The sequence below is a fragment of the Perca fluviatilis genome, chromosome 11 (assembly GCF_010015445.1).
Source record: "Perca fluviatilis chromosome 11, GENO_Pfluv_1.0, whole genome shotgun sequence".
NCBI classification, from domain to species: Eukaryota; Metazoa; Chordata; class Actinopteri; order Perciformes; family Percidae; genus Perca; species Perca fluviatilis.
This window is the reverse complement of record NC_053122.1, coordinates 19,761,065-19,773,433: the sequence shown is the minus strand read 5'-3', so window position 1 is coordinate 19,773,433 and position 12,369 is coordinate 19,761,065. Positions and strand designations below refer to the sequence as shown.

Below are 12,369 nucleotides of genomic sequence, written 5' to 3'. Positions count from 1 at the left end.
TTATATCAACTGTCAGAATTTCAGTAACAGCTTAAGCCTGTTTCTTTAAGCATTGCTTCACATAAAAATGAGCTTTGCTGCTGCTGTGTTGTTTTAGAATTAATTAATTAATTAGGGATAAATTAGACTTGGATACAAGTTTGGTACCTAAGCCAAATGTTTAACAGCGTTTTTCCCATGTGTCGCCGCAGTGAACAAGGTGAGCTTTGCGCACTTAGGCCTCAACGTTTTCAATGATCGGGACTCTGGATCAAAGATCATTTAGTGGTTTTCACCAGGTTTTAATGATGATACATGTAGAAGAAATTCATGTTTTTAAAAGTGAAAGAGAAACACAATGAAATCAGTGAAAGTATAAACCAGTTCATTCAGCCGGTGATTATAAACACCGATATAAACAGAAACTAATTACTTTATCCACATAATTTCATTAACGTCGGCTTGATCCTTTCTTCCACTGATTATATGAAATTATAGTCCTGTATAATAACGGTTTGTAAAACCGCGAGTAAAATTAATAAAATATAGGTGCGTACAACTGGCTGACATCCAACACGTTGTGGGCATATTTGTCACAAATCAGTAATCTGATCGACTGGAATTTAAATAAGCCTCTCATATAAAGAATTTCAAAACTCTTTTTGCGTTAGATTTGCGTAACTTCACAGATTTATATTTTAACTTTAACTGTTTAATTAAAACCCTCCAATTTAAGGGAAGTTAAAACATTTGTATCGTTATAGAAAATAATTGATTCAAAGCATTCTTACGGTTTGAAACTTAACATATTGTAAAAATAAAAATGATATACGCATCTATGTTGCTATTATACAAAAGGCCTTACTGTGTCATCAAAAACTCATGAGGGTATGCAAGATGAGAAAAAAAATAGGCTAAATAAAATTACGCTTGGAGCGTTTTTATTTCAATTTATTAATCAAACAGTTTTTTTTTTATTCGCCGTTCCTGCCTTCCTGCTGTCGATCATTTTCACAGAAAGCTGAAAAGCTTCAAAAGCCTCTCACAGCCTCTTCATTTTATTGGGACGAACACATCACAAAACATTAACACATTACTTCACGAATATTTCGATCCATAACGAGTTTCCAGTGTGTGTGTGTGTGTGTGTGTGTGTGTGTGTGTGTGTGTGTGTGTGTGTGTGTGTTTATGTGTGTTGTTTTTTTTTTTTTTTTTTTTTTGTGTGTGTGTTTTTAGAGAGAGATAGAGATAAAAATGAAGAACACCATCCAATAATCATTCATCATTCGGTTAAAGTTACAAAAGCAACAGAATTTATGAGTACAGTCACCAACATTGTGCAGAAATACATGAAGTGCATTACAGCTGCTCTTCAGCAGGAACAAGGAAGTGTAAAAAGTTCACATCAAACTATCCAAAACTGTCATTTCGTTGCATATTGATGGTCATCATCTCTTTTTTAAGGCATGTTCGCATTTATATAATTTTGAAACATTGTGTTCACCTCACACAAAATGATTTTCCTTTCAGCTGCAGTGAAATATACAACAATGCAACATAAACAAACTGTTAATGTATGGGAATTCACATAAAAAGGTAACACCATTGATTTTTACAATATTTCTTAATGATATATTATCCACATTAAAATTGACGGAATTATAATAAATAAGCTTAAATAAATAAATACAATAATAATTTATATTCACCTCGTTACCACACTATTTACTCCAACTACAAATGCATTTAGTTTCCCCAAAACTTCCTGTATGACATCATCATCATCAGGCTCCTAAACACGTGCACAATTCCAAACTGGCTTTTTTCTTTAACCAATTTTGTGTAATTGTCATCATTTTAATTAGATATTAGATTATGAGAAACGCCTTGTGGGAGGAAATAGACACGTTTTTTTATAAGCAAAGATTGCATTTGGCTGCCTTGCATAGCTCAATTGACCTTTATTGCTAACAGACTGAATCTCTGAACTCCAATCATAGCTCAGCAAACTTCCCTGATGAGGTGAAATGCTTTAGATTCTTCTTCCCCGGTTGTTTCATTTAGCTGATTTTATTTCGACAGGTAAATCATTTTACTGACTACTGTGATCTAATTAAATAAGCAGAAAATTCAATCATATTAATATCAGCTTTAAATAACCCATATCACGACCGACATCTGCAGTACAGCCATTAACAAACAAATATCATATCATATATGTCATTTACTCGAACCCTGCATCTTTATCGAATTAGGCCTACTCTACATTTGTGGTTTTCCAATGGAAACAAATATGTGGCAGTAAGCCATTCAATCTTAGTTTTCTTTAAATGAATCAGAGAATCTGCCTTCAGATTGAAATCATTTCAAAGCAAAAGCGTTCTTGTGTCTTTTTTCTGCCTTATATCGACACAAGACTTGAGATCAAGTGAAATCCTCATATCTCATTTGCAGACTTTTACCATGTTTCAAAGAAAAACAAGACTGAACATTCAACAGATAATGCTGAAATTGGCATTTTTGCTTTGCATCAGCGTGTCTGGAGTACATTTCGTTCCACTCTCGACATCTGCGGGGGAAATTGCATTGCTTCTGAAACTTGAACTTTGTCCAGCTGATTGATTAATTGTGGAAAGAGCCATTAACTTCCCCTTGTGCTTGGAAGGACTGGCTGCGGACGTGCAGATCGTAGGGGAAACGGCCCTCTGGGGAGACCCGGTACATGGAATTGTGCGCAAGAGCCGTGCGCCCTGGCGCACTGCAGTAGCGCATGCCATAGTGGCTGCTTTTGCCGTAGTCTGGCGGATCGTCGTGTTTTAGAGAGAAAATCCCGTTGAAGTTCATCGGGGGGCTCAGCTGGCCGTCGAAATGCGGACTCCCGCCCTCTGGGGACGGGTTCTCGTAGTAGGGCTCATACGCGCCGCTGTAGCTGTAGTGTCTGAACGGCTTGGCGCTGCTGTCCAGGTTGCTCCCGCTGTGACCTGGGGGCGTGTTCATGTCTGTGCCGGGGTACGAGTACATGGCATCGTAGGGCGATCTGCCAGAGAACATGACCTCCCCGTTGTGGTCTGTAAGGAAATTTCTCGCGTTCAGCTGCAAACAACCGGCCACCAAGTTGGTTGTTGGCTGAGATAATCCTTTGCACAAAGTCTGTACGAAAGCGAGGAGGTCCGGTCTCTTCCCAGCGCTCAGAGTCTCTGACAGGGCCCAGATGTAATTTTTAGCCAGTCTAAGGGTCTCAATCTTGGACAGTTTTTGTGTTTTTGAGTAGCACGGCACAACTTTGCGCAGGCTCTCCAACGCGTCGTTCAAGCTGTGCATCCGGGTGCGCTCTCGGGCGTTGGCTTCATGGCGCCGTACTTTGGACCGGTCCATCTCCTTACCGGGCCTCTTTTTTCGCGGGCCGCGCTTTTTAGGAAGCCCGTTGTCATCGTGATCGCCCTCCCTTTCGTCCTCATCTCTGTCGGAGATGTCGTCCTCGGCCTCCCTCATGTCTGAATTGGACCTGTCTGGATCGTGTTGTCGCTCCTTCTCCAGGCTCTCAGGTAAGTTTTCACGGGGATAATTGGCACCAAACCGCGGCTCACACATCATATGAGGTTCCTCAAATGGCAGTGTCAACATATTTCCTGGAAAATCAAAGCCAAACTATGAGGACAGAATACAACACTGAAGTCTTTTGAAGGTTGTCAGTTAATTACCTTGTGATTGGGCCCCCCAAAGAGGAAGAGGAACAAATTGGCAACCAAGGCCAATGTCACAGCTGGCTACCTTTTCAAAGACACTCAACTTCATTGTCTTTGGACTTGTGGAAAAATAACCTTAATTGTTTCAAGCCTTTTATAACTTGATATTTGCTGATAATAGGCTACACGTGATAAAAGCCTATTGTGTTTTTTTTAGCCAAAGCGCAGCACAAAACATAACAAAAACAAACATTTAAAATCAATAATCGCAAACTCTCAAAGTCAAAACATTAATAAGTCATATAATACTAATAATACTAACCTCTGATCAGCGTGCACCTTGCATGTTCCCAAATAGCTCTTCTGAATCTGCGCTGCAGCTTCTTCTCTTGCAAACCACAAATTAAAGGAAAAAGCTTAAACCGTGCACACTCTTTTCTCTGCCTTGCTGTGTTGTGCTCTTCCTCCTTTCTCCTCCTCTCTCTCTCTCTCTCTCTCTCTCTCTTCCCCCTCCCTCTCTCTTTGAGGAATGACACTCATGCCAACAGCGGGTACCCATGCCATCTGCCGCTGACGTCTTGTGGCAGCCGAGACCACGTGTTCAGTGTCCCATGGGACCTCCATTCCTACCGATCATCTGGCAGCTCCGGTAATGGGCACCGGGAGGCCCGCGTTTACCGTCAAAAACACAGACCGGAGAGGGATAACAATATAATATCTGCATCTCCCCTTGTAAGAAAGATGAATTAATGTCTTTTTATGTGGAAAATAACGAGGAACGTGCGAGTTTGCAGGCATCCTCAACAGGTGAGATAGATAGATAGATAGATAGATAGATAGATAGATAGATAGATAGATAGATAGATAGATAGATAGATAGATAGATAGATAGATAGATAGATGGATTAAACAGGAGAATAGAAATGTCAGTTTTAAACAATCCCAGATTTATTCAATTTAGTGAAAGGCAATGGGAAACAGGGAAGTTAAAACCCTTAATTAAAAAAAAAAACATGAGAGATGGAGCAAACCTCAAGTTTTTTTGTGGAATTAGCTACTGCTATAAAAACGGAATGCTGCTTTGTTCAGTTTTGACTCTGTTTGTATTTTGGTCCTAAACCATGGTCCTGAATTGTATTTATTCAAGAATTTGCACATACATACAAATCTAGGAATGTAGAAGTGTAAGACATACGCAGTTAAACACACACACACAGTATAAAACCTGTGAAGGTCTTGTACAAAGACCTGCCCTAAAGCTCAAAGCATGATAATTTAATTACATTTAATGAAACCAATTATAAATGCATTTCTGACCGGAAGCTGCAAATAAGAAAAAAAACGGTGTGACCAACACTATTTAAATTATACAGCTGTACTATATATAGATCGTCTGTCTGTTAACTCTAATGTTCTGATTTGGTTCCTCTTAAACAGCTCAAAAAACACACCTAACACTATTTAATCATCTGGAAACCTTTATGAGAATTTCTCAAAAACATGATTTTTTTAATTGACACATTTCTTTCAGTTTGAGGTCATTGTAGCATCTATTCCCTCAGTCCCCTTTCCCCCCCCCCAGTCCGACGCCCCTGGATGCCACCAGAAAATCCGTCGGATGTCACTCATTTAGGCTAGATATCCATTGCCTTAGGCTTCCTTCGTGTTGGCATTTTAAACTCCGGTCAATGAGTTAACGACTATGGTTAACCTTTTCTCAGATCTCTGCAGGGTAAATCCAGACAGCTAGCTAGACTATCTGTCAAATCTGAGTTTTCTGTTGCACGACTAAAACAACTTTTAAACGTACACATGTTCAACCAAAACAAGTTCCTTCAGAGCCTATTCTGTAGCGGCACTGCAGCTTTTCTCCTGTGCTTAGCACCGCCCAAGATGATTGTGATTGGTTTAAAGAAATGCCAATAAACTAGAGCACGTTTTTCCTCCCATCCCCGAATGCTATGTGGAGTAGCCAGACTCTCTTCCAGCGCGCTTTGGAGGAGGGTCTGGCAATGCGACACTATGCTGCACCAACCTCTCACCAAATTCCAAATTAGTAAATTAGTTTGTTCATAAGAGGTCAAACAGGGAGTTAAACCTCTCTGGGCTGCAGCTGTCTAAAAAAAATGTTCTAACCTTAACTAAGTAGGCTACTTGTTTTAACCCAAACCATGATATTTCCCAAACCCTAACTAAGTCTTAGTGGTGCTTAACCTCAACCAAACTTTAAACATAGGGTTGTCACATCATAAAGCTGGGTTCATTTTCAACAATGATTTGTTACCTTTTGAAAGGCACAAAGAAGATTGTCAGATCAGAAAACATTTCTATGTGTCGTTCTGGAGGCGGTTACAAACAACATATTTTGTTATTTAATTTGAAGGACTGTGGTTTATTGAGGTCAGAAGAAAAGTTTTTTTTTTTAAATGGTTGATTTAGCAATAATTATTATACAGCTGTTGGATTTGTGGGACCTCAAACTAATGATTCAATTTATTATTGATTAATCTGCAGACAAATTTCTCGATCAATCGTTTCGTCTATAAAATGTCAGAATATAGTGAAAAATGCCCGTCACATTTTCCCAAACTTCTGTTGACGTCATTAAATGTCAAAACATTCCATTTAAAAGAGAGGAAATCCGCTTCTTCACATTGGAAAAGCTACAACTAGAGAACTTTCGGCATTTATGCGCAAAAAGCTGATACAAATGATTAATCGATTATCGAAATAGTTGCATACAAATTTTCTAACCGATCGTCTAATCGACTAATCGTTGCAGCACTATATTAAAAATTCCAGCAGGCACCTCACATGCAGAGGATGGTGTGATACCAGGGGGGCGTGCACAATGTTGGTACCTCAGGACTGTAGACATTAAGTACACCCCGTGGAAAAGGCCCAGTGGCACGCTGCCAAATCCATACTGGGGCACAGCTGGCACTCGATATGGGTACATGCACTCCTCAGTTATGTGAAACACACACACAAGCGCACACAAATGTATCCCTGTGAATGACCTTGCTGCAAGGAGAATCAATTAAAGTGAAATATCAATCTCTCTGTATTGGACATTATAAGACATTGATCAGCAGTAAGGGCCCGGCAGCAGAGTGCTACAGCATGTTTACAACGCCTGACGGTGTGAGCTCAGAGCATGAAAAATGAACGGCAAAGGTAAAGATTGCAGGTGACAACGATAGCATCATCTCACACACTGGTGACTGTGCATACACTTAACCCTAATGTGTGTGAGACAGAGCACCAAACGTGTTCACACAAATACAGGCAAGTGTGTGTAAGCGTGCATGTGGACGAATACATACTGTACATGAGCACACCCCCCCCCCCCAAAAAAAGAGAATCAAAAAAAAAAAACAGTCCCCTCATCACTGCCTTCCCCCTAAAATGCCTCAGCTGGTCTGCTGATCGTTCTGGTCCAGCACACACACACACAAGCATCTGATGAGTCAAACTCCCCATCTCAGACTAATCAGTTGACTGCACTAATTGCAAATGCAAATATGCAAATTTATATTAATTAATTACTCCACTAATTAGTTCTCTTGTCTTTTCAGGTAATAAATCATGGTGTGGTTGAGAGGGAAAGAGAGAGACATGGCAGTGATCTTTTGTCTGCTAGAAATCCTCCTTTCAGGCCTGAATCTAATCTTGTTCTGATGTTTTAAGGCCGGTTTTCATTTAAAACTGTTAGACTTAAGCAGACCTTACCTAGTTCATTATTTCAATTGATATTTTAAGTGTCATACTTCAAAGGTGGAAGCATTGTAATTTGAGAGGTATAACAAATAGCAGAGGTTGGTATAGCAGGGTGTCTCGCTGACAGTTCTTGCCTGTCAGCTCTTTTAATTATCACATTATCAGCTTTTATAGGCACGGTGCGTGGTGTTGAGCTGCAAATGAAGGCGCCACTGATCGCACGCTGAGTTGCAAGCGTTTCTCAATTGATGTCAGCAGTTAAAGCGAGTTCGTGTCTGGATGATGAGTGCGAGGTGAAGTGGTTGAGCATACGGACTTCAGACATAACACAGGCAACTGTCAACTTCTAGTAGTTCTCTGATGATACAGCCATCATTAGATGTGCATCAGAAGGGAACAAACTGGAATACAGGAAGGTCATCAAGGACTTCAACCACCTTCACCTAAATGCCAAAGACAAAGGAGATGGTCATAGACTTTCGCAAGACGACACCCCAGACTTCACCGGTGAACATCCAGGGATGGTATATAGAGACAGTGGGAGCGCACCAATACCTGGGTGTTCACCTCAACAATAAACTGGACTGGTCAGACAACACTGATGTCCTGTATGAAAAGGGCTGAGGTCCCACAGAGGTCTTTTGGAGGTTGCAGGACACTGTTAAGAACATTTTAGGACACTGAGAGGTGGCATGTGGCATCTGCAATCGTCTATGCAGTGGTCTACTGGGGAGGTGGAAGCACGGAGAGGGACGGAAAAAAGACTCAAAGTGGTTAAGAGGGCTAGCTCTGTTTTGATCTGACTTCCCTCTTGATTCCATAGAGGTGGTGGGTGAGAGGAGAATGTCAGCCAAGCTGACGTCAATCATGGACAACACCACTCGCATGGGACTGCGTGGGCCTTGAGCAGCTCCTTCAGTAACAGACTGCGACACCCACAGTATAAGAAGGAGCGCTACCGCAGGTCCTCCGTTCCGACAGCAGTTAGACTTTTTAGCACGAGCATAACGTAACACTGTTGTTGTCTGTCACCATCACCCACCACTTACAACATGACAGACTATCCTGTGCAATTTCCTGCTTGTATCCTGTACAATTATATTTATACTGTAGATATTGTTTTATTTTCTAGTATAATGCTATGTACAACGCCATGTGTGTATTACAATGGGAAATTATCTTGTGCAATTATCCATTATGTACATATCTATAATAGTTAAAGGTGTATATAGATTTTATATTATTTGATTTCATTTGTATTTTTGTCTTGTTTTTTTCTCATTTCATTTTTGATCATCACTCAATCACTTTGCTTTTTGACTCCTGAGCTGCAGTAACAAATACATTTCGTGGGATCAGAAAAGTTCTCTTTATTCTTTAGTGAAGATGTGGTGATACAACGTGTTACTGTCCAAAATCAAATTCCTTGCATTTTTCTTTATAGTTAATTTCTTTAGTTCAACCCTGTGAGGCAGAATAACGCTCCCCCAAATTAACTTCAAATGCAAAGCATGTATTTTTTTAATCCTGACACTGACTCCGTAATGAGCCTGCTGTGAATTTTCAGTTCCTCAACAATCTAACAACTCTCACTATTTATTTTGCATTGCTTTACGCTGAGGTGCATGTACAAATAACTAAAGCTAAATAAGGAAGTGCTTAAGCAGTCCCAAATACAAGTGCAAGTCATTTATTTTGAGCACCTAATACACAGATGAATACCTTGGTTGTTGCTATTAAATCATTCATTCATATTGTTTCAGATTTTTGTTCTCACACCGAAAACCTTATGTCGGCAGATTTATGTCTTTATTTATTAGAAAATGTTTCCAAACCTGACATTTTGCTCTTTTGTAACACTAGTTTATTTAAGTTTAAATGTATTTGTTCCTTTCTTTTCTCCCCCTTCTTTTCTTTAACCAGGTTGAAGTCTCATTTCAAGAGAGTTCTGGTTTAAAAGGGCAGATTAAACTGTGTTACAATAATAAAGCACACAATATTACCTGTCTCCTCGAAATGACATATACTGCTAATTTGTTTGTTTTTTCAAACAAAACATGACTGCTGCCTGGATTATGTTCAAGTACACGCTGTGTTGTTGTACTGTGCAGGACTCCCAGTCGGTCGGGGTGGATTTTGGACATAAAAACTGAAGGACTTCGTGGCCGGGTTAGCTCAGTTGGTAGAGCAGGCGCACATTTATAGAGGTGTATGCCTCGACGCAGAAGGTCCAGCGTTAGAGTCCGACCTGTGATGATTTCCTGCATGTCATCCTCCTCTCTCTCCCTTTTCATATCTAGCTGTTCCCCAAAACATATATTAAAAAAATATAAAACTAAAGGACTTTTACACTGGATGCCTCACCTCCTGAGTTACACATTCTGTCAACAAAAGACTTGGTTTAGGTGGAGCAAGTGGGGTTTGGTTTGGTTAAATGTTAATAAACTGAACATGTGCTTTAAGTCTTAACTACCTAAACTCTTCAACCTTAGTCATTTGAATGTCTAAACATGAAAAATAAAAAGCAGTATCACCAAACCTTTAGTTGCTAAAAGTAGATATTGTATTGCTGTGAGCAAATATAGTAATGTATTTAGTAATAAAAGGGACATCGTGACACGCTCCACAGTGACACTCTTTACAAAATGTGTACAGAATCATTCAGCATAATTAAGACAAATTGCATTACACATTACATTTCAGTCATTCTGCAAATGATTTTGTCCAAAGCAACTTGCAATAAGTGCATTCAAACCCAAAAGGAACGAGCACTAAATGTCCAAAATTGGATGTTCAGGCTGACAAGTCACGATTTAAAAACAACCTTGATTCAAAAGGGAAAACATGTTGTTAAACACTCTTAGTGGACAAGTTTCATCTTGGTTTCAGCAGTGGAACACATTCAATAAATCCCACCCACCCACCCATGGCGCACATGAAGCACAGTGGATGTGTAGAGGAGGGCTGAGGATTGTGGGACTGATTACCAGAGGCCAGGTCCTGGACTGGTGTCCTCCAGCTGTGCTGTTCTACCCAATTAGAAACTCCATATGCTGCCCCACTCAGCTGCTGAGTGGCCACACCTCCCACCCACACAGGTGTGTCTGTGTGTGTGTGTGTGTGTGTGTGTGTGTGTGTGTGTGTGTGTGTGTGTTCGTCTATGCAATCAACACAAACACTTTGGTGAGAGGTAAAAACAGAGCTTCTCCTGTGCCCAGTTGTGTTTGTATCCAATATTTTATAGCGTACAAAAATAAACTCACAACTCAGAGATCTGATTTCATTTTGTGTGATGGTCCACAATACTTTCTTAATCCCAACCCATTTCTTTACACCCAAACAAAGTAACTCTTACTGTCACTCCTCCTTTGATAAGAAACACAGGTATTTAGGTGGGTGGCATAGAAGTGCTAATAGTATTAAAATATGGGGATATGAATAATGGATATGTTTTTGAAGATGTATAATGTAAAGATGTTAGTCCCGTTTTCAGACAGAGATGGGATGCAGACGTGAAATGTTGCCGGAGGCGCTCGTTTCTTTTTCAAAGCACAATCTGTTCGCGTACGTTCAAAGTGGCTGTGACAATCTGTTGTGGTAGATTGCAACACTTCCATACCCAGAAAGTGATAAGATAAAAAAAAATAAAAAATGTGTCAGATATCAAAAGTCACATCTTTAGTTTAATGTAAGTATTGTATGAAATGTATGATAAACTCACAGCGGAGATGGTGTCTGACAACAGTGACCTACAGGAACTATATATGTGAAGAAAAACATTCATATTCTCTGACATGAGGAACACTGTTGAAGGAATTTCTCACTAGTATGTAATAAAAGTTTTAAAAAGTGTTTTTGCCATGCACTACTGACTTGCCAATTTCTACGCATTTTTCTTAATTGCACCTCTGCTTTTTTCCAAGCATGAAGCCAAGATGATTGACAGGGTTGTAATGTCGTTTTCTCACCTAATCGACGCTCTAAGTGTTGATATGATGTCTTTCTCAACTGTCCTCAACTCCCCATCGTCTCGCTGCGTTTGAAACTACTTCTCATTCTTACCAAAGTGTGGCACAGATAGAGCTTTAGTATGCAGTGCAAATACATTTGAAAGTTGGTTTAGACTAGTTTTTGCTGACTGTAATGCTGCTGTGTGCCATGCTGCCAGTGTCATCAGCCACATACAGTAGAAGACATTAGTTTGGTTGGTACCACAAGGACTACAAATATGAGTATTGTTTGAAATGCTTCTTTCCGCTTATAAGCTGTAAGTATAGAAGAGCCTTTGATTGCCTTGCATTACTTTTCTTGTAGGAGAAGTTTAACATTTTGGGAAATACACTTATTTGCTTTTTTGCTGAGAGGAAGATGAGAAGATCGATACCACTCTCATATCCATTAAAATGAAGCTACAGCCAGGAGATGGTTAGCTTAGCTTTGCAATGTATTCTCATCCACGGGTTGGCATGCTATCTGACGGAATATTGAAGTTCTATTTAGCGTTGTGTCGCCGGTTAAGTTTAGGCAGTAAAACTACCGTTAAGTGAACAGTTTAGTTTAATATGACCATTCTATTTAATGCTGTGAAACAACAGTGACGGTCCAAAACGACTCGGTTAAGATAATAAAAAAGTTTGTGGTTTGAGTTAAAATAAGTACTTTTGGGACACGAGCACTGGTCCCCCGAGTGAATGTCCTGTGTTTGGTAAGAATATTACTCTTTAAATCGTGTTTCTGAGAAGAAATATCTGCAAAGTCATATTGTAAGGTGAAGAAGTGCATTCTTCCATATTGTGTCCAAGAGTCCTAAAGAGGAAGAAGAACAAGGACCTCACAGTGACTTTACTAAACATGCTGCTAGTTAGCAGCAAGTGGGTTTGTTCAGTCTTTTTGTGTCTGACCTATATTTAATCTTTTGCTCAGACAGCTTATTCTGTGAAAGGAACAAATTCCTAGAACTCGCTGCCTGATCACTTGAAATTTG

The 12,369-nt window shown here is 39.8% G+C and overlaps 1 protein-coding gene across 1 annotated transcript; it reads right to left on the bottom strand.

Annotated features, from left to right (window-relative positions):
• Window positions 1–1,269: 1,269 nt before the first annotated feature.
• Window positions 1,270–4,145, bottom strand: neurod6b (neuronal differentiation 6b). The gene is made up of 2 exons (XM_039814766.1): window positions 3,988–4,145; window positions 1,270–3,608 (listed from the first exon to the last, which is right to left on the bottom strand). The coding sequence occupies exon 2, from the start codon at window positions 3,601–3,603 to the stop codon at window positions 2,602–2,604; it is 1,002 nt and encodes a 333-aa protein (XP_039670700.1). The 5' UTR covers window positions 3,604–3,608; window positions 3,988–4,145; the 3' UTR covers window positions 1,270–2,601.
• Window positions 4,146–12,369: the final 8,224 nt, after the last annotated feature.

Excerpts from the sequence above, each read along its gene's own strand:
- neurod6b (XM_039814766.1), bottom strand. The coding sequence starts at position 3,603 with ATGTTGACACTGCCATTTGAGGAACCTCATATGATGTGTGAGCCGCGG.